Below are 27,871 nucleotides of genomic sequence, written 5' to 3' on the forward strand. Positions count from 1 at the left end.
TCTTTGAACTTCCACTTCAGTCGCTTTACTGCAAAATGGGGTAGAAAAGCAAAAAGATGACTACTAAATGGGAAAACTTACAAGTAACACACGTGTAATACATACTGCACATCTCAACGGCACTGAAAGCAGGAGAAACAAGGTAAGAAAGACGGAGTAAGATGAAGCGACACCTAGAGGCCTTAAAAACTACAAACAGAAACTCTAACTTAGAAAAACGCCACAGTGTGCGAGACTACACAGTGGTGTGCTGAAAGGAAACGTGCCGCACTCCTGTGCAGCGGCAGAGAAAGCGGCACCCACGCCCTTGGCAGGGAATGTAAGGAAGGTTCCTTTTGTTCTTCTTTTTCTTAAAAATCTAGACAACTGCTCTTTAAAAATTTCAGACTTGGAACTCAGAAAATACCTGCTATTTCTTTCTCTTCCATTTTCCACCTTAAATTTCAGTTCCCTGTAGAAATGCTGGCTCCTCACAAAGCCCTATGATGAGGAAGTATCTCTAATGGACAAGCCTTGAATGTAGGTGTCCACAGCTTCTGCCACAGTTCTCACTAGCAGTAACAACTGTGGATTTAAGTTTTATTTTATTCCATTTTTTTGAGACAGGGTCTTGCTATGTAGTCCAGGCACACTTGTGGTGATCATACTGCTTTAGCCTCTCAAGTGCTGGGATTATAGGCATGTGCCAAATCACTTGGAAAATATCCGTTTTAAACTCTGACAAATCCCTATCATAGTACTGAGAATACGTGATTTATTGGAATAAATTTATTTAATCTATCTATCTATCTGTCTGTCTGTCTGTCTTTTTGAGAGTCTCACTATGCAACTCAGGCTGGCCTCGAGCTTACTTTATAGCCCAGGCTGGTCTTGAACTCGCAACGATCCTCCTGCCTCAGCCTCCCGAGTGCTGAGATTACAGGTATGCGCCACTATGCCTGGCTTTGGAACAAATTTAAAGTTACAAAGAAACTGACACTTTGCCACTTCTAAATAAACTATTTTACCCAAGATAGAGAACGCACTGCTTCCTACAGACTTACCTTTCCCAAAACATCCCCACTGCCTTTGGTGTAGTTCGGAAGAGTACATGACCTTCTGGGTCTTTTCTTCAGTTCTTCTTGTTCTGTTACCTTTCTTTTCAAAAGTGCTTCAATGTGTTCCATCTGTAATTTATGAAGACAAATGGTCTGCAAGGCCAGCTACTCTTGTAACAGGCAGTTAACGAGGATAGCAGAGAAAACTCAACAATTTGGAGCATGAGAAGATGAAGTTCATCACGGGCATTACTTAAAAAACGACCAAGCAGCCTGGAGCTGGCCATATAAAGCTCCCATCTCACGCTGGGTGTGGCAGCACTGACGACTCAGCCACCAGAGAGGCTGAGACAAGATGATCGGAAGGGGAAGGCCAACCTGGGAAAGTTAGCAAAGCCCTGTCTCAAAATAAAAAATTTTCTCCACAGATGCCGTGCTGTGCTTCATTAGGTGTTACCATTTTTTTTGTTTTGTTTTGTTTTTTCTCCGGTACCGGGAACCAAACTCACAACCTTGCGCTTGCCAGGCAGGTGCTTTGCTGCTGAGCTAAATCCCCAGCTCCAGGTGTTACCATTAAACAATGGTAAGTAAGCACAATGTACCTGGCCGGCCAAATAAAAAAAATTTTTTAAGAAAGGACGGAGGATGTAGCTCAGTGGAAGAATGCCCACCTAGCTATACTTGAGGCCCTGGAACAACCCCCGGCACTGCAAGCAAACACACACGTATACACACACGTACACACACACACACACACACACACACACACACACACACACACACACACACACACACACACACACACACACACACACACACAGCCTTGGGGGAATGACCTAGGGTCACACTTGCGCTAAGCAAGTACTGTCACCAAGCTCTCCCCTCAGCTTGAGAATACAATGCTTTTTTTTCTTGGTTTAGTGATGCTTGGGATCAAACCCAAGGCCTTGCACATATTAAGTAAGCATGAGTTCTATCATTCAGCTATACACTGAATTTTACCTTAATTAAGAAACAGACCACCAATACTACTTCTCTTTAGAAATGAATTACAAATATAAAGAACTTAAGTTTTCAGAAATGGATACTGCACTTTGATACTTTCTTTTGTTTTCTTTTCTTTTTTTTTGTTTTGTTTTGGTTTTTTTCCGGTACCGGGGATCGAACTCACAACCTTGCACTTGCTGGGCTGGCGCTGTGCTGCTGAGCTAAATCCCCAGCCCTATTTTTTTTTTTTTTTTTTTTGGTGGTACCAGGAATTGAACTCAGGACCTTGTGCTTGCCAGGCAGGCACTTATGCTGCTGAGCTATATCCCCAGCCCACTCTTTTGCTTTCTTTACTACCATGTTTACTGGTTTTTCTTTTCAGTGATCTTCTTAAAATTTTTTTTAAATTTTAAAGTGAATTAAAAAAACAACAAAGTAAAAATGATACAGAATTTCAAAACAAGGTAGTAGGAAATTAATAATGGTTGTTACATTACAGACTGTTATCTTCAAAGTAGTTGCTCAGATTACCAGATACAGGTATGCAAGACTGGTCAAACAATTTAACAGCATTAACTGTTCCTTTTAATAAACCAATAGAAACGATACAGAATTTCAAAAAAAATATGATATGAATTCAACAATGGCTGTTACATTGCATACTGTTGTCTCCAAAGTAGCTGTTCAGATTACCAGATATAAGCATGCAAAATTGGTCAAAAAAAATATTAAGCATTAATTGTTCCTTTTAATAAAACAACAGAAATTAGTAGTATAACTACCTTAGCTATCTTGTATGTATGTGTCTGTGTGCATATATATATATGTATATATATATATATATATTTTCCTTTTCCCCTTCCTTCTTTTCTCCTTTCCCTCATCCCAGTTGTTCTTTCCTTTTGAGCAGTCTCTTTCCCTTTCACAATATCTATTCTTTATTGCTCATGCAGCCTCTTAATGTAATACTTGGTTTATTATTAACTATTTATTGGTATCATATTAAAAATACAAACTCCAGTTTCTTGGAAGAGAGTACTGTATCATTTTGTTAACTCCTTTTAATGTCTAGTATGTGACTAGATTATAATGTACATATACATCCCTTTGTACCCTAAAATAGCAGTGACCATAGCATTCCTAGTAAAACATAAATGGTAAGTTTTATACAAAGATCTTTAATATACACTCGGACACTATACCTGTTGTGTTGTAGGAATATCAATATTGTGTATTTTTAGTTCATTTCGCAACTGAGCCTCTTTTAACTTTGCTTCTTCCACTTGGCCTAAAAGTAAAAGTAAAACAACAGAACAACTGCATCAATTTCTGGTAGTTCCAAAACAATTTTTGAAAAGTATTTAATTTTCAATTCTTTTCACCCTTTAAATGCTTGATGGACATGGACCAGTGATTATTACCAAAGTTCAAAATTAAACTATAAATCTTAAAGTTCAACTCTAGCATATAAAAATAAAAATATTAATGCAGGTAAAGGAGATGTATGATATCCTTCAAACTCCTAGTGATTTCAGGTAAGTTTCTTAATCTTTTTTATTTATTTTTATTTATTTTATTTTTTAAAGAAAACAAAGCAAAATAACAACGAAGATAAAAACAACACAAAAGGGCCGGGGATATAGCTCAGGCACAAGCCTGCCTGGCAAGCACAAGGAAGGTCCTGAGTTTGATTCCCAGTACCAAAAAACCCCCCCAAAACAAAAAACTCCCATAAAAACAATAAAAACAATACAGAATTTCAAAACAAGATGATAGGACATTAACAATGGCTGATCTTCTTGTTTGTTTGTTTTTTTTGTCTTTTTGAGACAGGGTCTCGCTATGCAGTTCAGGCTGGCCTTGAGCTTACTTTGTAGCCCAGGCTGGTCTTGAACTCGCAATGATCCTCCTGCCTCAGCCTCCCGAGTGCTGGGATTACAGGCGTGGGCCACCATGCCCAGCAACAACGGTTGTTATATTACATATTGTTATCTTCAATGAAGTTGCTCAGTTTAAGTTTTAAGAATGTGAGACTGATCAAAAGAAGAGAATAAAAAATAATAAAAAAACTGGAAACAGAGTTTCAAGATGGTAGGAATTCAACAATGGTTGCTATACTGCATATTGTTGTCTTCATATTAGTTGTTCAGCCCTTTTTGCTCTTGCTGCTTTTGCTGTCTTCTGCTGCCTTGAACTGTTGCCCTTGTGCCAGGCTACCCTGCCTTGGAGCCAGCCGATTATGGACTGAGATCTCCACAAGGTCTTGACCCAGACAGTCCCATGAACAATGAACTGCCTGCATGACAGGGCTGCCTCCTGGCCCACACAGAGGATGGAAGGGGACTGTGGCCATGCAAAGGAAGCAGCACCCACAGGGCGCTTGAGATATACACCGAGGTCAGCACGTCTACCTGAAGTAGCAGACTCACCCACCACTGAAGTGAACCCTAAGCAGGACCACAAATAGGTGAAACACAGAAAATGGGAAAACTAGAATAAGAAAAGCTGCCCATCATCTCTGGGCGATTCTCCTAGCACAGGTCCAGAGACACTACTGTCCACAGCAGTTTCCCCATAAGAACATGGCCTAGAATCTGTGGTAATAACAGTGAACAGACCCCAATCACAGAGATTTCACACTTGTGTGAAATGTACAAAACTCTTAGAGAAAGAAGGAGGACAAAGGCCACCAGTGAGCACTCGCTCCAGCGCCTTCGTCCACTCTGAGGTGCAGCTACACGGTCCCTGCCCGTCTAGCATTGGACCTTCGGGAAACAAGTGCTGAAGATATATCAGAGGTTCGGGGCAGTGGACATGGAGGGTGGACACAACCTGCACTGAGAAAACATCCTCCCTAAGCGCAGACACCACTCAAATCACAGAAGCTTGGACGAGGTGAGGTAAGGGGACTGGAATTGCAGATGGAGTGAGCATGGCAGGGCTGCGTGTTCCGTAAGCCCACAGCTGGCTGAGAACTCCAGGCTGAAACTCAGCGGAGGGAGCAGGGCAAATGCCTCACCACAGACCTGGAAACAACAGAAGCTCCCAAATACGCAGGAGCACTTACCCCGCCTCACACCAGCCTCAGCCGCCGCGAGAGGCGGACTCAGCCACCTGCGCAGGTCCTCAGACCCTCGTCACTCCTAGTGGGGGTGGGGGCACGTGGGTGTAACTGTGCAAGGGTGTTGGTTACTGTTTCAATTTCTACGATGATTTAACTCATCTGCTGGGTTCTCCTGCCCCAGAGTTATTTTCCAAGTCTTCCAGCTGTGGGTTACTGCTAGTTCAGTAACTGCTTTCAACATCCTTTAAGCCTCTCACCCTTCCCACTCGTATTTCCTTCCCTTCCTTCTCTCTGCCCCACACGTATCTTCTCACACCCCCTCTCCCTCCCCCCTTCTGTCCTGCCATAAAAATAGTACCGTCAAAACCTATTTTTCCTTTCTCCTTTTTCATTTCATCTCTTTTTCCTTCCATTTCCCAGCCTATTTTGTCACTACGCTTCCTTCATCTTCCTGAGTTACTGAGAGTTTAAAATTTTTTAAGCAAGTTTCAAACGATGTGTTGGCATATGGCTGGTCCTTTGGATGTTAACATTACTGGTAGCTGTTTTCTTTTCAAAAGGCGACAACAGAGACTGATCGAGTGGGTGCCTACACACTGAATCAGACCCAAACCAACAGCACATCACAGGGGGAAAGCTGCTTACCAAGGAGATCTCTACTACAGTGGCAGAGGCTTCTACCCCAGCTGATCTAAGACATTCAACACAAACACCCAAGAATCATGAGACAACAGACAACAAAATGCCTCCCAAAATTCTTAACTCCACAGAGATGAATCTCATAGACCCTGAAGTAGATGAATTTCCAGGCAATAAACTCAAAAAAGAGACCAATAAGTAGCTGAATGAATCAATCACTAAGATGAGCTTAAAGAAAATACCAACAAGCAGCTGAACGGCTTCAGCAGAGCCACGCCAGCGATGAAAGACCACCTCAGTCAAGAGTCAGACGCTACAAAAAGACATCAAGTGGAAATCCCAGAAAGGAGACACTCCGGTGGGAATTCTGGCAGTAGGCGAGATCAATCAGAAGACATAATATCAGGTCTTGAAGACAAGATTGATGTTCTAGAACATTTACTCTAATACTGAAGAAACGGGAGACAATCCAAAGATGATTCAAGGCTCCTACATGACTTTAAAAGACAACAAAGAGGGCCTGGGGACTTAGCTCAGTGGCAAAAGCGCCTGCCTGGCAAGTGCAAGGTCGTGAGTTCAGTTCCCGGTACCGGAGAAAAAACAAACAAAAAAAAAAAAAATAAAAAAGACAACAAAGATCACTGACCTTGAGGAATGGATACAGGCACAGACTAATGGTGTAAAAAATTTACTCGCTAAAATTATTGCAGAAACTTTCCCATATCTAGGGAATGAGATGGATAGATACCCAGGTAAATGAGGCATTTAGACATTCATGCTTTTTAAAAATGTAAAGGTTTGACTTACTGGTCATGTTTACACCTAACTGCAGGCTCTGGTCACAAAACCAAACCAGCTGGGTTTGTATCTCACCGTTTCCACCACTCCCTGAAGTGTAAGTTTATTACATTTGGATGTAAGATGACTTACATTTCATTTCATCAAGAAGCTGTTTGCTGGCTTCAAATACACTTCTGTACATGATAATAGACTTAGACAACTCATCCTTTTCTTTCGTAAGTGCTGCCATTTGTTGCTGCTTCTTAACATCTAGGATAAGAAAATTCGGACAATTTAATCAGCTCAGAAATGGGGACTTTTCCAAAATATGTCACGAAGTGATGTTAGCGGGAGGTAGGGTGAAGTCACCTGAAGTACCGCTGACAGCAGGGTTAGTAGTTCTATCTCTAGACACTCACCATTGTAAAACATGAACGGTAGGATATACGGTTCCAGTGCTGCTGTCAAAGGCGGGAGACGGGGCTCAAATAGAATGAGATATTCAGTACTATCCCTCCCAGGACTGTTTTCTGCCAGCACGAGACTCTGCACAAATACAAAAGGAGGAGGGGAAAGAAAAAAGCATTTAAAAAGAAAGCTTTCAGGGTTCTATTTCTCATCAGTTTGCCTTCAAGCAAGTGGTGAAATTTAAAGGCAAAAGGTACTGAGGGACGCTTTAAGATATTAAATCATTACCACCACCGTCCAAGACATAAAACATTTTACATTCTGATCTTATCAACACAACATATGCAAAAAACAAATATAATCGAAAATTATATCTTCCTTCATACCAGATGTATCAATGGCCACTTAGATCTTGTGCTGCAAAATTTTGGTTTTAACCGTTAAGTTGAAGCAGTATGAGATAGCTAATGGTCTGAAAGTTATAAAAACAATCACAAAGAAAAGCCCAAAGCCCAAGGCTGAGTTTAAGTTACAGTGGTTACCATGGAAACAGATCCACCAGTCCCAGGTGAAAGAACAAGAGGTTCTCAAAAGCTCTGAATATCTGTCCTTTAAAATTTTATTTTTATTAATGCACAAAACCCTTAATGTACTTTAGCTTAAGATCACAGTATGTAACTAGTAAGTGCTGAAATACAAAATATCTTAGCCCAAATGTTTTTTCATTGTTCTACAGAAAACAAGAACTATTAACTACTTTGGTAGGCAGAGGACAATATACAGATAGAAAGAAAAATTAAAAAACATCTCGATAGAACAGTGTAGACCCATCTATGACACAGAAAATATAAGCTCACTATCAAAGCAATTCTCACTCAGTTTCTGGAAGCTGTTCTTAAAACGTATTGAACACAAATGTGGGCTTATTTTCCAGTAGCCCTACCAAAGTCCCTATTAAAAACAACACACAGGTAACCACTTGCTTTCAGTACTAAGTCTGATTTGCTGTCAATTCATACAATGTACAGTTACCACTTTAATCTGTAATACAGTGAACAGATGATTACGGAATGCTTCTTTGTAAATGTATTTTCTAGGATGACAATGAGAAACATAATGACTAGTTATAATAGTTAATCAAGTATCAAATTTCCCTTTACTAGAGAATTAGGTAATGAATCTCTAGTCACATCACCTTATCAACACTTTTAATTCTGTTTTAGATATGTTTATGATGCATAGTTTAACTTTAAATGTAGTTAAACACCATCTTTTTCTTTTTGTCTCACTTACAGTAGCTCTCATATTTCAAACTTTTATAATTTGTAATCCTCGATGTACAACTACTTAGAAAAGGGATATAGAGTACAACAGGAACAAAGAAAAATGAAGACTCAAAAGTGGACCCAAGTACAACACAGATTCGACATGCATGAAATGGACAAATGACCATCAGAATGAAGCTGAGACACTTGTCAGAAATTTCCAGATCAAGTAGGCAAATCATACAGAGTCTGAGTAACGCAATTAACAAACTTGAGCAACTTCAAAATATGAAACAAAACAATACATGTTCTTTTTAAAGAAATGTGGTAAACTTACAAATACTAATTATATTCTGGGCCAGTGTTTTCTTTTCTTTTTCTTTTCTTTTTTTTTTTTTTTTTTGGAGACAGAGTCTTGCTTTATAGTTCAGGCTGCCCATGAACAAACTATGTAGTCCAGGCTGGCCTTGAATTTGTGGCAGGCCTCCTGCCTCAGCCTCCTGAGTGCTGGGGTTACAGGCATGTGCCACCACGCCTGGCTGGGGCAGTGTTTTCTAAACTTCCATAAAACAATTGATCACTTGCTGGGGTGGGTTTATTGGTAATGGAGGCCTGAGTTTAATCACCAGCACAAAACAAAAACATCAATTTGTTAAAAGCCAGATTTAAGAATCTGGCTCCAGCCAGGCGTGGTGGCGCACGCCTGTAATCCCAGCACTCGGGAGGTTGAGGCAGGAGGATCGTTGTGAGTTCAAGACCAATCTGGGCTACAAAGTGAGCTCAAAGCCAGCCTGAACTGCACAGTGAGGCCCTGTCTCAAAAAGATTAAAAAACAAAAACAAAAAGAACCTGGCTCCACACATATGAAATCAATATGTGACCACAACACAAAAAAACAAAATAAAAACACACACCCCACACCCACACTCACTATGCAGGAGCCAAGTAGAACCTGAGAATTTTGTCTACTCAGTGAACTACCAAGGACCTCTAGAGGTAAGAGGATATCCACACACATGGCACGAAGCTTAGATTTTTTTATGCAGATATTGGGAAAGAGCTAAGTCACTAATGCATTAAGATCAGAAGTATATACAGCAGACTGTATGAAGATTAAGGCATGAGAGTATTAGTCGGAGCACTGTGAATATAATTTGCCCCCTCAACATAAAGGGAAAAACCTAAACATGAAATTCAAGAAAAAGTACTTCTATACAAAAAAGAAGATTCTATCTCCAACCAATTCTGCTTCCAGCAATTTCATAAGGAAATAATCCACGTTAAAAAAAAAAAAAAATACCCTTAGAAAAAAGCTTATGGAAACACTGTTATTAAAAACAAACTGTAGGGGGCTGGGGATTTAGCTCAGCGGCAAAAGTGCCTGCCTGGCATGCGCAAGGTCGTGAGTTCGGTTCCCGGTACCGGAGAAAAACCAAAAAAAAAAAAACGAACTGTAGAAAGAAACTAAGTCTACACAAAAGATTGATAAAAATAAACTGTGGTCACTGCATTAATGATGTAGGTGTATATTCACGGATGAAGAACGACATCAGAGACAGATTAAACAGGAGAGAAAGATGTTTTTACAAGGACATAGCCCTATTATTTTAATGGAATTTAGTATCTCCCCTAGATATACTGCTTACTGCTGTTGTCTCTGAAGAACGAAAATACCATGACTAAGGGGGTTCTTACATTGTGTATTTTTTGATACAAGTAAATTTTTTATTTTTTTAAGTTTTATTTTATTTTTTTATTTTTGTCTTTTTGAGACAGGGTCTCTCTGTGCAGTGCAGGCTGGCCTTGAGCTCACTTTGTAGCCCAGGCTGGTCTCGAACTCGCAACGATCCTCCTGCATGCGCCACCACGCCCAGCTAAGTAAATTTTTTAATTCAGAAAAAAACAAAGCCTGTTTTAAGCTTTACGTGGCCTGCATTTCGTTCTGTCTACACAATGGCAGCTTTACAACAACACAGGAAGGGCTGAGAACGCAGTGCAGAGGCAGGCACCTGCCTAGCATACGCAAGGCTTGAGTTCAATCTCTAGCACTGCATCACAAAAATCCAAACCAAACCAAACAACATACTCACAACAAGCAATGAAATATGAACATTATACTGTCACTAACACTTAAAAAAAATCGGAAAATAAACTGAAAGGAAAATAAACAGAAAGCTACTTGTTACCAGTAATGATGATTCAGTACAATTTGTAATAGCTAAGAGCAAAATCAGAACAGGTATCTTAATATGTTGGTTTATAAAATTCAGTGTAGAAATTTTAACGAACAAAATATTAAAAAAACTTACCGTGATCTCCGCAGAACCACTCGTGAAGGGAAATTCAAGCGTTCTAACTTTCCCAGTAAAGAGTGGAGTGTCAGTATCTTCCTCCTTAAAGTCCTTAATGGTAGCTACCACAGTGCCAACCAAATTTCTCCCCGTACGATTGCCATATGCATCCTTAAAACGAGCAGAAAATAACTAACTATAAGAACTAGTTAGAAGACTATACAGAGAAAGGCATGTAGAAATCAGAAAAAAAAAAAATACACACAAACAGAAGCCCAGAATTAAATTATCTTGATCTTTCTTAATCTAAGCACAGAATTCAGCTTTAAGTTTGTATTTCAGGCAGAAAATAGCTCCAGAAACCATAAAACAATAAGAAATCTCTAATACAATGGTTCCTAATTTTCTAAATCACAGTGACTCTCATTTTAAAATTTCATGTGTTGTACTTTTACTATCTATTGCTGTGAAAAAATGTTAAATAACAACAGGTCTTGGGAACTTCAACTGCTTGTGTGAGGTATTTTACACTCTTCTGACAGTGTTTGGCACGTCTATAGACTTGAAGATCCTCACCGTACTTCTATGGCACTGTTTACCCCGGGATGTGTGGGTGAAGAGAAGAACCACTTGTTGAAAACTGGAGAATAAACTAAAAGGAGTTCAGTGTCCCACCGGCCCACTTTTCCATAAAGTCTCTCTCAGCACTGGGGTCCCACCAGGTGCTAGGGACCAAGAGCAGGACGTCACGCACGCCAGGCAAGCATTCTACCGGAGCTCTTCCCCCAGCCCCTCACCACCGCGCTGTGCGTGCTTTTGTTAGCATTCTTGGCAGCCCTTTCGCTGCTTACCCTTAGACAATCAGCAGCGTTGAGGGCCTCCGGCTGACTGACCTCTAGCATCTATCTACCTGCTTCTCCCTTCTAGGAACTCAACACTGAGAAGTCCACCCAGCTCACAGACAGTGACAATCCATACATGAAACAAGAGAATGGAAGGTGGGCAGACTTCTGCATCTGGCATCAGTTTTTTGTGTATTTGGATTCAATGTGTAACTTTATGCATTCTCTAGATCCAAACACAAAGGTTTTTATAAATATTTAATTCAGCTGCAGGTTTCCCCTATAAGCTTTTTTCCCCCTGTAAACTTAAACTGAACAATCTTTCTGACTCTACAGTAAGTATTTTGCACCTAAACATCAAGGACAATTTTTCTTGTTCCTCTTTGCAGTTTTGAAAGGTGACACACATTACCGTGATATTGAGACGTAAATCTTTGACCAAGGTCCTACTGGCAATTGAGCGAACATTAGAAACAGCTGGGGTAGCAGGTTGAATTTCAGGAACTAACTTCACAGGCTGATTAGGTAGCACATCAACTATAACCTTATGAAACAAAAGCAGCAGCTAGTTAATAACTTATTAATGTTTTACTATTAATACTTAAGAAATGATGGCATATATAAAATTAAATGTTACTTTCTAAAACTTATTTCCATTAATTTCCTGTTACTTTCGTTTATTTATTTTTTAGCGACTTGGGTCATTACATTATTTTTCCAGTGGTAACTCCTTTCCTTCTTCCCTTTTGTTGAAAGCATCTCCCAGGTAGAGGTGCCCTCTCCTTTGGGCCCCTCAAGCCTGGCGCTGGTGGCCTCTTTGTCTCTGCGCAGGATTCCCTGGAGTCCTGCCTGCAGTGTCGACTTAGAACTCAAGTACTTCTCTGGGATTTGTCATGGAAAGTCTTTTTCTCTGTTGATGCCGGGGTAGGGGGAATTTTCAAGAATACAAAAGTCTGGGTTGTCAACTATCTTTTTCTAGGGCATGAAGAACTCTGTTCCCCTCTCCTGGCCTTGAAAGTTTGTGCTGAGAAACGATGCTATCCTGACAAGCCTGCCTTTCAGGTTCCTCGCTGTCTTTCTGTAAAGCTTTTCTCCTCCTCTTGTAAAATTCTGTAACTGATGTGTTCTGGAGAGGGTCTTTTCTGGTTGTGGTTATTTCGGGTACTATAAACCTACTGTATTTTTTTTTTTCAGCACAGCGAGTGGCCTTTATTTTTAACATTTATAGAAAACTGACATTAGATTTCAAAATTCATTACAAAATTATCACAAGCAGTTTCAAGCATTTCAATGACGCTGACAGATCCCACTTTGCTGACACAAACAAGGCCACTATTCTGTGTTCAAAAACCGAGACTTATCCGAAGAGAGTCTGTTACATCTGCCACACTGCTCAGGACCCATTTTGAACTATGACTTCTTCCATCTCTCCACCATGGTCAGTGGGACCTGATCTGCGTTCTCTGCCAGGTATCTGACCAGACTGCAGCAATCCCTTCAGCCTCTCCACTTCAGCCACAGTGGATGTATTTGCTATAGCGTTCTGGATTGCTTCTACATCACCTGGAGAGGGCCCACCTTTCTTTTTCAGTTGGCAAACCAGCACCTGGATTACAAGTTTTGCTTCTCCTGGGAATATCCTTTGCAAGCTGTGCACCCCATTTGCCCTTGAACATTTTCTCTGCTTCCTGATGCTCTTTTAGTTTTACTTTCTGAAAATCCTGTACTCTGACTTGTGGAACTTTATAAATCACATACAGTCTATAATGCCTCTTATTTGTTACGGGACTTCTTAGAATGCTCAGATAAGTCAGTAATTTGAGATGCCAAAGGGTGCAAATCACCCAGCTGCACGTGACTGTTGTTGGAGTTCTGCGAGACTCGGCAGAGCCTGATCGAGTCCCTCACCTAGACAGCATATTCTGCTGTTCACTAATAATGTTTTCAGTCTTCCCAACAAAGGAAAACCATCTAGTTTCCTGATCTGTCAGAAAAATCAGTACCATCTAGGCAGTGCCTAGATTTTTCAATGACAGGAGTTTTCTATCCACAGAGGTCCAGCTCGCGGTCCCACACAGCGTCGGCGTACTGCGCTGCCAGCTCGATCAACTCCGCTGCCAGCTTCACCGTTCTGCCAGCTCCCGCTGCCACCGCTGTCGCCACCTGCCTGCCACCTCCTGCCCGCAGCCTCTGGCCCCGCTACTGTATTTAAATAACGAATGCTTTCTCTTGATTTGGAAATTGTTCTGCTATGATCTCAGTGAATAAGCCTGTACCTTTTAAGTCATCTTCTAATTTTTCCTTCTTTCCTGTAATTCTGAACTGGTTTGTTATCTGGCAGCTTGCATGCGGCCTTGTCAGGCTTAGGGTATCACTGATCTTATGGTCTATTCACACTGCCTTCAATTTCTGACACTGTCCTCACACTGGTGAAACTGCTACCCATGCTTCCTACTGAGTTTTTTGAACCTTGTATTTGGTTTTTTTTTTTTTCCTAATTTCTAATGCTTTGCCAAAAGTCACTTATGTCTTGAATTTTCTCGTTTAGTTCAATTAGCTTAAGCTCGCTGAACATTTTAGTAAAATCCTTTATCCATTTAAGTCGTCTTCAAGCTAAGTATCTTATGAATTGATGTTTCTTCTTTGATCTCTTCAAACATTCTGACCACTTAGTTTTTGAGTTTCTGCCTGCAGAGTTCTTCCTCTACTTCAGTGTCCAGGAAATCAGCCACTGGGGAGTTATGGGTTTTTGGAGGCATCTTACTGCCTTGCTTTCTTGTATTTGTTTGTATTGTTTTTGTGCTTTGGGTGAAGATCCGTTAGGGTGGAAAAACTCTGTAACTACTTGCGGGAATTCTGTCTCCCTGCGATGTGTCCCTGGGTTTGGTTATGTGCTGGTACTTATGTCCCTTCCCAACCTATTCAGCACAGTATTGAGTCTTCTTAGTGTCCAACCTTCTTCTAGGAGCTGAACTCTCAGGACCACCAAGAGAGGAGAAAATGAACCACAATAATGTCGATGACAGGAAGACAAACCAGATCCTCGCAGTGAAAATCGATTAAAAGCAGTAACTGCATCGCCATTAATCAGAGAAATCAGCACTAGCATAGAGTCAAGGATAAACCGGCACTGACGCACTATCACAGTCAGTTAACAGTCACAACTGTACCGCCGTTCACAACAGAAGAGATCTGCAGTAACAACAGACATAAAGACAAACCAAATGCTGGTACACAGGTAAGTATCTATGAAAGCCACAACTACACCGTATTAATGAGAAAAAAGAATTCAGTAATAATGGCACAGTCAACTAAACAGCTAAAAACGAAGCTTAACAGCAATAAAAATGAAAGGAGCGGGAAAACGGAAAAAAATGAAAGTTAAAACTGAAAACAAAGGAAAAGGAAAATGAGGAAAATTAATAAAAGTTAATTAGATAAAAGTAACAGAAAAAAAAAAAAAAAAGCAAAATATAGGTGAAAAAGGACCCTCCCTCAAACAGAAAGACAAGTGAGTCCAAAAACTTCCTCCGTGTGTTTGGCTGAGTGGCAACTTTTCCAGGGTCTGGGGTGCTGGGATCCACCAGACACGGTTAAGGGGTAGTGTCATGGTTTCTATGTAGATGTTCCCAAAGCCTCATGTGACCCCAGGCAGGGCTGTGGAAGGTGACAGGATCGTAGGGCCAGTACAGTAACATGCTGCTGGAAGGCAGGGTCTGGTGGGAAGAAGGAAGGGTGTGTCTCCCTTCTTCCCTGACTTTACTACCCCACTGCTGCGCCCTGAGCTGCTCGCCTCCCTGTGCCCCTCTGCCGTGCCACCCTGCCTTGGAGCCAGCCCACATGGATAAAACTTCTACAAACTGCAAGCCAAAATAAACTTTTCTTCCTTAAATTGTGGGTGTCAAGTATTTTGTCCCCGCAGCAAGGGAAGTAACTGAAGACACGTGGGGGTCACAATGAAGACCTATGTTGTCTGCGCACCCACTCTTGGCTGTGCAATGCTGAGTCCTGCCCCATCTTTCCTGCGGAGCGCAGGCAGTGGATGGTTTGGTGTCTGCCAGAGGGCTGTGCTCTCTCCAGTAGCTTTAGTGTTTGTGTGCAACCGCCCCCACCCCCATCACTGCGCTCTGACAAGCTTTATGACTTGTGGGCTGGTGAGGCACCCCCGGTGTTCCAGAGGCCCCTCTGTCCGTGCACAATGAGACATGGCGGCTGTTCACACTGAGGTGTATCCCTAACGGAGACAGATCTCCCCCCCGCAGGGGCTAGGGTTAGTGTTCCAGATGGCTTCTTTCTCGTCTCTGTGTTGACATCAGTTTTCTGTGATTTCTAGGTTTTTTTATCAGCTCGTTCTTGATTCCTAGAGCAACTCTTCACTAAACTGTTCTTTTCCAAGTGTCTTCGTTCCAGGTCCCGGACAGGTTGTGGTTTGCTGCTGGCCTTTACTCTGCCATCTTTAATCTCTTCAATCTCTTTAATCTCTTCAAATTCTCTTCAGAATTTAAGGCATATTAGGCTCTTTTGGGCAGGGGTGGTATTGGGGATTGAACTAAGGACCTGTAGACATACCCTGGGCCCTTTGTTAAATTTTGATACAGCTTAAGTTGCCCAGGTTGAGCTTGAACTTGTGAGCCTCTTGCCTTAGCCTTCCAGTTAGGCACAATATATTAAGAATCAACGAACAAACTTAGAGGCACTTAAAAATGTAAGAAACATCTTATGAATTTTGTACACTGAAAAAATTAAATGAAGGTATGTATGTTACAATTTGAATGTCACTATCCAGAGTACCAATAACTGAAACGTTACTGACATTTTTTATGTATGATTGGCATGAGCAACTTTCACAACAATACACACTATAATGGTCATGAATGAACCTTTGATAGAAAGATGGAAACTTAACTTGTGTATCTGGTCTAATTACTGAACATACATATTTCTAATTTTCCTGAAAAAGCATATTATAGCAGTTTCTCCTCTACAATTCTGCTTTCAATGGTTTCAGTTACCTGTAATCAATCAGGGACTGAAAATATTAAGTGGGGAATCCAAGAAGTAAACGATTCACAAGTTTTAAATAGCTTATTATAATAGTGTTACAATTATTCTATTAATTGTTAACCCCTTACTCTATTTAGCTTATAAATTAAACTTTACCATAGGAATATACACAGGAAAAACACAGCGCAGGGAACAGAGGCTTTTCAGCTTCAGACATCCACTGGGAGGTTGGTATGTGTCCCCCAAGACTATCGGGAGACTACTGCATTTATATTCTGAATCCAATAATTAATTCACTTTTTTTTTTTTTCGGTCTTTTTGAGACAGTGTCTTGCTATGCAGTTCAGGCTGGCCTTGAACTCACTTTGTAGCCCAGGCTGGCCTCAACCTCACAATGATCCTCCTGTCTCAGCCTTCCGAGCGCTGGGATTACAGGCATGTGCCACCACACCCAGGAATTAATTCACTTTTAAGCAAATACTTCATTCATGCACTAAGTGAGAAAGTGTAGAGCTAATCATTTCATATTATGAAAGCAAGCAAACCTGTTCACTGTTGAGAATATTTGCTTTATCCATCATAAAGCCAAACTGGATACAGTATGTCCCCACTTTGTTAGGAATTATTTTGTCTCTAAATGAAAAAGAGGTTAGATTATTGACAATTTTTAAGTAAAAGGAAAACTGAAAGCATTAACTTTTGATTGCATAATCAATAGATGAATGAAAAGATTTATTATATTCACCTTCATTCATTCAACAAACATTTCTTATATGCTGGTTTAATTTGAGGTCTCCCTTAACTGTACATTCTTTCACAAAACATCTGGATACAATAAAAATGGAACTCACAATATGAAATTATAAATCAAATGAATTATAAATCAAATGAATTATAAACCAAATGAATTTTTGCTTCATTGCTACAGTATTTTTAATATTTGTTTTATTGAGAAAGAATCTTGCTCTGTAATTCAGGCTGTAATGCAGCTCAGTGGTACAAGCCCCTGCCTGGCAAGTACAAGGTCCAGAGTTTGATTCCTGGTACCCACCAAAAGAAAAAAATCTTTCAGTGTATCAGGCTGGGCTTAAACTCCTGGAGATCCTCCTGCCTCAGCCACCCAAGTGCTGGGATATATATCATTATATCCAGTTTCGATATTATAAAATTTCAAACTGATGGTTTTATAATTCGAAACTATAGGCCTTTTTGTTGATTTTGTTTTATTATTTTCTATTCACGCATTCATTATTCTAAATATCAAGTTATTTATTGTGATTTAGTTCTCACTATGAAATTCCATACCTAGTAAGAAGTACATTTTCTAGCATGCTTTGGTTATAGTTTACTACAATTAAAGTATGAATGATGTTATAGTGGAAAGACTTCTGCTTCAAATGGCAGACTGATCTCCCCAGATGAAATCAGCCATGGAAACACTTTTTGCTTAAAGATGTTCCAAGGCTAAATAAAGTAACTTAACCAGATATATATACGAAGGGGGCCCTAACAAATGAGTTTGTCATTTACGGTTGCTCTAGTCCCAGGAGCCAACTCTCGGGGTGTAGGTACACCTAAGGAAGACAGGCTCCCAACGGAGATGCAAAACAGCTTTAAATCATCTCTGACAACCAACAAAAGCAAATGCAAACTCTCTCTGGGGACAGATCATTACACCTCAGGTGTGCAATTATTTCTACAGATATTAAGAAATAAAATGCCTGGCACAAAAACAAAATAATGAATTACACGGAGAAGCAACAAAAAGAAACTGAAACACAGAAACAAGATAAACAAAGGAGAGACACCTAAGGGAACTCTAAGCAGACTTTTACTAAATGTTGATAGACAAGATTGAAAATTTTAACAGAAAAATGGAACCTTTGAACATAGAGTAAAAGGTGGTTTTTTGTTTTGTTTTGTTTTTTTGAGACAGGATCTTGCAATGTAGTTCAGGCTGGCCTGCACTCACAGCGACCCTCCTGCCTCAACTTCCCAAGTGCTGGGATTACAGGCATGCGCCACCACGCTCGGCTTGTAAAAATACAGCAAAAGCAAGCCCGAGGTGCTGGTGTGAAGCTGCAGGTCCAGATCCTCAGCAGCTAAGGTGGAAGGCCTGTTTGACCTCCAAACTCCCCAGGCAATGCAGCAAGACCTCCCCTCAAGCAAAACCCAAAACACTAAATTTAAGTACTAGAGCTAAAAATGCCAAAGATGGATGACTCCAAGATGGACTCATCAGCCTATTAAAGCCTACTCTATATGGAATTAGTTAGCTGATGCTGGTTCACAGCAAGTATCTAAAGAGAAACGATGGCTGAACAGTGAAGAGTTATAGTAAGAGAATGAAGTGGGAAAAGGACTACCACACTTACAAAATAATGCCAGGAGAGGAGGGAAAGATCATGACACAAAAAATACCCAAAGAAATAATGGCTGTGCACTGTTCAAAACAAAAAAATATAGCCAAAGTCTATGAAGTCCAGGTAGGATACATAAAACGAAATACACACAGGCAAACTATACTAACACTGCTGGAAACAAAATCCAAAACCACCAAGTACATAAGGAGGGAAGAAAATGACTTTGAGAAAACAGTAAGACTGACAGTTAAGTTCTCAGGTGAATGATGGGATCAGGAAGGCTGGCTTCAGAGTACTGCAAGAAAATGCCAACCTGCAAAATACTCTACTTAGTCAGAGGTGCTGCTGTACACCTGTAATCCAAGTATCCTGGGAGGCTGAAGCAGGAAGACTGAAGCTCAAGCAGAGCCTGGCTACCTTAGTGAGATACTGTCTCAAAATGAAAAATAAAAAGGGCTGGGAAACTGGCTCAGTGTGAAGGATCTGGGTTCAACACCTAGTACTGCAAAACACAACAATAACGAAGTGAAAGCGTCTTGACATTTACAAAAGAACATTCTATATATCAAGAGTGGGCACAACTGGACACGTTGGGGGCAGGCGCCTGGCCACCAGAGCCAGGAGAATGCCAAATTGGGAGGGGCAGTGTGGCAGCTCCATGGGGTGAGGGCAGCAGTGGGGCGGAGTGAGTTCTGGGAGGGCAGCCCGTCCTGCCCTGTGCTGGCTACACCCACATTCAATTTGGGCAAAGTCACAATGCTATATACCTTTTTTTTTTTCTTTGCATTTTTGGAGTTTCTTATTTCACTTTTTAAAAAGTTAAAAATTGAATGCAAAATTGTATGTTAAATCCCAAACACTAACACATTAGCAATCTCAAGATTATTTTCATTCAAACATGTTCAAAGTGTTAGTATATTTTATTACTTGATATGTATAATTATATATGTGTTAATTTTTTAACTAAAAGTCACATAACAAAAATTAACCATTTTAATGTGCAGAATTTCATTCTTATTTAACCACCATCTCTATTTAGTTCTAAAACATGTATGATTATTTTTAAAAGATTTATTGAAAGTTTCCTTCAAATTGCTGCTCTGGAAGGCTAAAGAAAGATTTAACGGAAACATAAATATTTTGCAATATAATGGACTAGCCCAATTCTCATATAGGTTGAGACAACTAACAGACTGAAAAGGTGGCCCCTTTTCTGCCTCTTTTAAAATTTAAAGTTTAAATCGGACCCTTATAATTATTTGAGCACTTCAGGGGACAAAAGCAACGCTGGCCAAAGAACAGGGATGGGACTGAACATTTTGTTACTCGTCTACCATAGAAAACAACCAAACTCTGAAGTGTTCCAAAACTTTCACAGCCTTCTGCCAGTCCACATTTTTTTTGTCTTTTTGCCTTTTCGCCTTTTGCTGTGGTGCTATGGATTTAATCCAGGGCCTCATGCATGCTAAGCATATACCCTATCACTGAACTACATCTCTAGCCCCAAAGAACTTTAAAGGAAATCTTAGGGGAGGAATAAAAAAGGAACCTCACACTGGGCCACGGACATAACTCAGCAGCACAGCACCTGTCTAGCAAGCACAAGGCGTGAGTTTGATTCCCGGTATCCAAAAAAAAAAGGAACTTCACAGATAACCCTTTCAAAGCTTTCTTTCAGATTTGAAAATGGAAGTCTAGAATGAAGAAGCAACAGCTTAAAGTCACGTAAGAAGCAAAACCCAGTCCAATCTGCTTCCTATACTTCAGAAGATCTCACAATTACAGCCATCTCTCCATAATAAAACACAGAAAGTGCGCTGACAACATACGGGAATTCTCAAGGCTTCGCTTCTCACGCTAATACAAGCATCACACCGATGCTCCCCAAGCCACTTAACAAAATCTTACTCAGGACAGCTGGGTGTGCTGGTGCACGACTGTAACCCTAGTACTTGGAGGCAGTGGAGGCAGGAGGCTGGTGAGTTCAAGGCCAGAGTGAGCCTACATAGTGAGGCTCTGTCTCAAAAACCCAAATCAACAAACAAAAAATCCCCAAAACCAAAAAAACCCCAAAACCCCGAAATATGCCTTTCCCCAAAAAACTTCAAAATGGAAAATTAGAGATGTTAGTATTGTCTACTTGATCACAAACTACTTTTCCTTTGGTAGGGATGCAAATACTTCTATGGTTTGTTTTTCTTTTTGGTTTTTCTCTGGTACCGGGAATCAAACTCACGACCTTGTACTTGCCAGGCATATTATTTTTTTGTTTGTTTTTCTTCCGGTACCAGGAATCGAACTTACGACCTTGTGCTTGCCAGACAGGCGCTGTGCCACTGAGCTAAATCCCCAGTCCATACTTCTATGGTTTAAATAAATTGTAACAAAATATGCAAGAACACATGAAATGATTTGACAAATACCTGAAATAGAAGCAGCCTTCTTCCTTGTCATTATCTTTTATTTTATTACAACTAAATGTTTCTGCCTAGAAAGGGGAGACAAGGAGAAAGGGGGAAATAACAAACTTTTAACACAGTACACTCAGGATGAAAACTTACTACATACCTGAATGAGAATTCAGACCCCCAGTGCATTCGTAAGTGTACAGGACCCCACACGCAATGTTTCTTTACAATACACACAGACACAATGAGAGAAGTCCCAATGGCAGACACCTGTCATCACGCCATCTCAAGGTAACCATCTAACTTACCCAAGTGAAGGTATGGTTTCTTCAGTTAACTTTCAGACTATTAAATTGCAGAAGCTAACTTCCAAAAGAGATGATCTGAATGAACCATAAATGCTGAAGTGGGTTATTAAATTGGATGTTCTGACAAATCACTGGTTTTCAATTTCAGATTTGTCATGAACTTCCACTGTCTGATATGGAAGCCAACAAGGGCATGCGGTGACTAAGCACCTGAAATACAGCTGCTTTGATCTGAGATCTGCCGTAAAATATATGGTAAATTTTGAGGAGATGGGAAAAGAATGCAAAATCTGATTAATATTTAAAAATACTGAGTATATGTTGAAATGCTAACTTTTGATACATTAGATTAAAAATATTAAAACTAATTTTATCTATTTTGTATCTTTTTTAACGTGGCTGTTAGAAAGTGTAAACCTCAGTTGTGATGTCTCCACTAGACAGCCATGGTTCCAGGCCTTCAAACTGTTTCTGCACTCCATCATTCCTACCCTGCAGTTTATGAACATCTCTTTCCTTTCCTTTCCTACATTACTTGTTGGTCCTACTTAATGGTTTTTGCTTTGTGTTATTGCCTTAGACAAAAGACAACAATGAAACAGTGTAGGCTACTTTTTCTGCAATACCATCAAAAAGCTGGGCACGTATGAGGAGGAGGATTACAAGTTTGAGCCCAAGTCTAGGTAACATAGTGAGACTTCGTCTCAGCAAAGCAAGACAGGATGAGACTGAACTGAACTGAATCGAACCAAACCAAAGCAACAGTGCTGATACTTAACTTTTTCTTTTCTTCTTTTTTTTTTAAATCCCAAGGAGTGGCCCAAATTAAACTCCAGTTTTCAAACATATAGATACTGCATTTTTACCTGAATTAGATTTAATTCTATGTTAAACGTAAGCTATTTTTGACTTCTAAAAATGCTCCCACTACTCACATTTGCTGGTGGTCGGTTCACATTGTTGGACAGCTTCCACATTTTCATGGAAATACGTGCTGGACTAATATTCTTAATGATGCTCTCATCTTCAGAAATAACACTAACCATAAAATCTGTCATGGCAAACATACAACATGTACCTCAAACTTACTAATCATGACGCACAATTCTCTAGCACTACAATCTGGACAGCTAGTTCTCCTTGTCTTATTTTCATGGTCTGCCATGCTACGAATTCTAGCACAGAAGACCAACATGGCTGGACTGTCTGCTCAGCAACTCAGACCTAGGTCAGCTGGCTACAGTATCATATGCTTTACATATTCCTAGAACAGGAATTTATGGTTTATGATTCTTTTATGATTTTCAACAGTGTACAGGGATAAAGTCTCATCATACACAATATTCTCATAATTGCCACCTGTAACATTTGTTTGGCACCTTTTTTTAAAGCAAAATATGCCTTGTTTCTCCTGAACAGATTTAAAACAGAATTCATAAAAGTATAAAAGGCTATGTGTATGTGTAATTTAATTATTAAAAATTACTGTTAAAAATTTATCTAAAATTTTGGGTATGTTTCTTTCACTACTTTATAACTACATATAGGCATTCGTCCCTTCAATAAAACAGAAGTGTTCCATAAAATTACCTATATAAAGCAAATACTAGTTTCCTACTGATTTAGCAACAGTCATACTACATTAAATCACTTGCTTAAACAATTGTCTCCTATGATACTACATTCACTGAAAATTGTAATATTTACGACTATAACTAAAAGCTCAAGATAGTACATAGTAAGTAAATGTGTGCTGTTCTGATCTTAATCATAAATCCTCATAGATGGCTGGGCATGGTGACGCATGCCTATAATCCCAGCACTTGGGAGGCTGAGGCAGGAGGATCGTTACAAGTTCAAAACCAGCCTAGGCTACAAAGTGAGCTCAAGGCCAGCCTGAACTGCATAGTGAGAACCTGTCGCAAAAAGACAAAAATAAATAAATAAATAAGTACATAAACACATACATAAATAAATAAATAAAAAGAAAGAAAGAAAAACAAAAACAAAAACAAAAACAAAACAGTCCTGACAAGATGTATTTCCATCCAAATTAGAAAAATGGTTCCAGTTCTGATGGGTCTAAGGTAACAGCACATGTTTAGCCAAGCATAACTTCACAAATCTTATCATTTAGTTCATATTTCTTTTACAGAACTTCACAATTTAGTGAATGTACAAACATCACCTCAACTAATTTAATGACCTCAGGGTGCCAATTTATACATGAACTTCTAGATTATTCTTAACATTACAAGACTCCAGGACAAAGAGATGGAAGTAGACACTGCTAAGGCATATGTGTTTTCTCTGCCATCCAAAAGGCAATGCCATGCCTTTTCAAACATTGTGTTGAAGGGCCATGGATATAGTTCAGCGGCACAGTGCCTGTCTGGCAAGCACAAGGTCTTGAGTTAGATTCTTGATACCAAAAAAAAAAAAAAAAAAAAAAGAGCACAATATTATAGTTAGGCATGGTGGTGCATGCCTATAATCCCAGTACTTGGGAGGCTGAGGTAGGAGCATCATTGCAAGTTTGAGACCAGCCTGGTCTACAAAGTGAGCTCAAGGCCAGTCTGAAGTACATAACAAGACCCTGTTTCAAAAAAGAGGGAAAAAAAGGTTGTGTTGAACATGAAACGTAAATAACTTATACCACTGTTTTAACAAGGTAATTTATTGTTAAAGATTTATTTAAATACTGTCCAATACTCACCAGTGAAAATACCTCCTGCTGAAAAGGAAGCATCTTTGTCATATTTTACATTGAGACGGATGGGTTTTTCAGGATCCGGAAGAATCATTAACTTGATTACAGGTCCTTCTATGGTGCTCTTGTTGAAGATGGCTTTAACCTGCATGGTGTGTTCTCCCCTAACAAAACAAGAACAAAAAAAGGGTGGGGGCTTACTTTACATTAGTTAGAATCTAGGACTCTGGATACAATTTACACAAAGTCTGACTCCTTCAGGGAAACTTTTACCTCCTATTCTGCTTCTACTTTTGCTTAACTCTGCAAAGAAAAGTAGTTACTATGTACTCTTAACTTCAGCATGTAACAAGAAACATCAATCTCCAGAAGCTGAGATCTATCTATCCAATTTCCCAATCTTACCTAGGGGCAGAAACAATGAACACTCCCAAATCAGCCCTGCCCTTCTCATCTGTTTTATGCTGTTGGTTTGAAGGCATGAGCTAAAAATGGAACAAAACAAATTGGTTAATTAGAAAATTCCAGAGATCAATTGTTTATTCCTATTTTTAAAATTATTTTGCACATACTTATAAAATCTAAAACTTTCACATCAGAAACTAGTGGAAATAATGCCATACGCAGTCACATACTCCAAAGACAGTAACCACTCGTTCTTGTCAAGCAGACTAGAATTTCGTGTTAAAAGTGATGAGGATACAGAATTGCAGGTTCACTGTGTAGTACCACTGCTAGAGCAAGGTGAGGGTGCGGTTGTGGACAACAGCACTGATCTCAAGTCCAGCACCACGACGCTATCTTGGTTCTGCACCCTTCACGGTTCACTTAAGCATGCTGCTTAAATTTCTGCTGCCACACGACATTCACATCGACCACCCAGCTTCTACTTTCAAGTGGTTAACAACCAGTGGCCACATTTCCTAGTAAGAGGTAGAGGCTTTTATGGATGCTTCCTTAGAAACGGAAGGAAGGAAGGAAGGAAAGAAGGAAGGAAGGAAAGAAGGAAGGAAAGAAAAGGAAAAAGGAAAGAAAGAAAGGAGAGAGAGAGGGAGGGAGGGAGGGAGAAAGAAAAAACTAAAACTATCCTTCCGTAAGTAAACATTTAAAACACAAGTGAATTAGTAGCCCGCAGTCACAGCAAGTCAAGAGTCTCCCCTAAACTCTCCAGCATCCCCGTTAAGAGAACATACAGCAGAACCAACAGTGGCATATACTGAGACAGAGAGCGCACCGGCGGGGGAGGGAATGAGTAGCTGGACTGGCAGGTAAGGGCCCTGCCCAGGCTCCACCGTCCCATCATTACACCGAGACAGTCCCCCGCCATGCCTCTTTTGTGGTTGGCCTCCTTACATTATGTTTCCTCCAAAATGCCTATTCCTTAACCTACAATGCAGGCCACTGTGCTATTTGCCTTCATTCATCTTTTTTTAGGACTGTATTTTTCTTGGGGTACTGGGATTTGAACTCAGGGCCTCGCACTTGCCAGGCAGGTGCTTGTGCCGCTCAGCTATAGCCCCAGCTCATTCACCTTTTTTTTACAAAAAGGAATTAACTATCCATCCTAACCTGGAATGTAAGTGTTACTAGTTCTATAAAATAAATAGTCAAACTACCATAACTGTAAAATGTTGGCCTTGTTACGCTGTTTGTATCTCACAAATACGCTGTTTGTAAGATACAAACTTTATTTCCTCAAAAAATGTTTTAAAAAAGGATCCTTAATTTGATTTATACTAAACAGTTGTAAGGGTTTAATGAGACTACATTTTAAAAAGAAATAAAATGTGATGCATAAAGATATTATCCTGAGAATGAGGTACAGATTTTCCCCCTGGTACTAGGGACTGAACTCAGGGCCTTCACACTGAATTATACCCCAGGTGTATCTTTAGTGTGAGACAAGGTCTTGTAAAGTCACTAAATTGCCCAGGCAGTATCCTCCTGCCTCTTCCTCCCAGAGTGCTAGGATTTTAGGTGTGTGCCATCATGTCTGGCTGAAGTGCTGAATTTTCTTCTGCACTGTTGGGGACTGAACACAGGGCTTTGTGTGTGCCAGGCAAATGCTCTACCACAGAACTATATCCCCAACCCTGACATACAGTATTTTAGGTAAGAAATATTTGAGGAAGTTTACAACTTACTTTTAAATTGCTAGCTTTGACAAGGCTTATTTTAACCTGAGGGACTGCTGCTGGATTATCCCACTGATCACAGAGTTGAACAATCAGAGGGCTCTGTAACTCTCTTCCATTAATCACTGGAATGGCCTAAAAAGGATATAAATATTTTAAGAAGCAAGAGAACATATACACAAAACAATATATAATCACTTGTAAAATTAATTTATTCCTGCTCTATTCTTTCAACAACGAAAATAAATTTGAAAGCGAACTCCATGAGCACAAATGACTCTTAGAAGATGATAAATGATTTGATAAAAGGGAAAACAGCATTCGACGACATTATGCACTTCTAACACAGGTTCTTAAAAATTACATACCAGAATGACTGCAACGGAAACAGAAGCTTTCCTATTTCTCACATTTAGCTCGGGCAACCCACAGCTTAGCTCCTCTGTCAATTTTCAGTTCTCCATCACAGCGAACATAGCAGTACTAACAGCTTTTCGGCTGTCAGCTAAAGAGCACTACTCACCAATGATCTACGCTAGCTTGAAGTTCACAAGGCTACCACTGACTACCTTTCATCTGCCAAAGGTTATAAAAAGGCTGAATTGTGAAATAAACTGACAGTTTCCAAATGTAAGCACACAGTACTTTAGTCTGTATCACATAACTGTCTCTCCTGACGACTGCTAAATAATATTCTAACTTTTTAAAAGGATTCCTATTTTTAAAGGCTATCTCTCAGTAAATGACTTTAGCTAAGTTGGTGGCAATAAACTTTTCAGGGAAATAGCAGAAAATGCTGATTTCCAAAATCTAACGTCTGTGCAGACAAATCTGCTCTTCGCCACTTCTACATTTTGGCATGTTATTTAACATTTTTCACATTTTTTTAGTTTATTCATTTATAAAATAATAACATGCATGTACATTTACGTACTTACAGGTCTTTTTCTAATTTTCATGCTATTCTATCAACTCCCCTTTACTAGACAGACCCTCTGCAGGGAAGGTAGATCAAGAATTAAATTAGGAAACTCCAGAAAAATCAGATATGAATGATCACTTTCTCAGCAACATTTATATATAAACATACAGCTAACAGATGGATAAATTAGTTTTATGTTTCTGTTTTGGGTATTGTACCCAGTACTGGGTATTGTACCCAGGATTCCTCACAGAGCAGGCAACTGTTCTACCACTTAACTACATCTTTAGCCCTTTTAATTTTACTTTGAAACAGGACTGTTACATTGCCAACCTTGACCTCAGACTTGATCCTCCTGCCTCAGCCTCCCAAGTACCCAAGATTACAGGAATGTGCCAGTGTGCCCAGCTTTTGGTTTTATTTTAAAGTTTCTGGATTACTATGTTATCTGCAAATAAATCTTACACTTTTTTACTTAGTAAATTGTCACTTTTTATACTCCCAACAAAATCAAATACATACACGTTTAAGATTTCTGCCTCAAAAGCACACAACTGTTTCAGAATACAGTCATCCAACAAACTATTGGTATCAACAGGCAAAAAAAATTTAATTTATGTAGTATAAGTACCCCAGATAAAAATTAACACATTGGTCCCCGGACGGAGGACTTCCGGCGCACAGGGAGCCTCGGGCGGGGAGCGCCAG

General features: G+C 39.9%; 1 protein-coding gene and 1 pseudogene across 1 annotated transcript in view; both read right to left on the bottom strand.

Moving 5' to 3' along the window:
* Smchd1 (structural maintenance of chromosomes flexible hinge domain containing 1) overlaps positions 1–27,871 on the bottom strand; it is a 116,927-nt gene that overhangs the window by 15,459 nt on the left and 73,597 nt on the right. Inside the window, exons 30-41 of the mRNA XM_005373146.1 lie at positions 26,251–26,376; positions 24,512–24,591; positions 24,113–24,270; positions 22,332–22,447; positions 21,104–21,168; positions 16,863–16,950; positions 11,726–11,857; positions 10,490–10,642; positions 6,927–7,053; positions 6,658–6,777; positions 3,227–3,312; positions 1,044–1,166 (exon numbers count right to left, since the gene is read on the bottom strand). Coding sequence (XP_005373203.1) covers positions 1,044–1,166; positions 3,227–3,312; positions 6,658–6,777; positions 6,927–7,053; positions 10,490–10,642; positions 11,726–11,857; positions 16,863–16,950; positions 21,104–21,168; positions 22,332–22,447; positions 24,113–24,270; positions 24,512–24,591; positions 26,251–26,376 — 1,374 coding nt within the window. The remainder of the gene's footprint in view (positions 1–1,043; positions 1,167–3,226; positions 3,313–6,657; positions 6,778–6,926; positions 7,054–10,489; positions 10,643–11,725; positions 11,858–16,862; positions 16,951–21,103; positions 21,169–22,331; positions 22,448–24,112; positions 24,271–24,511; positions 24,592–26,250; positions 26,377–27,871) is intronic.
* On the bottom strand, positions 11,874–13,759 carry LOC102004994 (annotated as a pseudogene).

This window comes from Chinchilla lanigera, unplaced genomic scaffold, assembly GCF_000276665.1.
Source record: "Chinchilla lanigera isolate Chin_1 unplaced genomic scaffold, ChiLan1.0 scaffold00001, whole genome shotgun sequence".
Classification (NCBI taxonomy): Eukaryota; Metazoa; Chordata; class Mammalia; order Rodentia; family Chinchillidae; genus Chinchilla; species Chinchilla lanigera.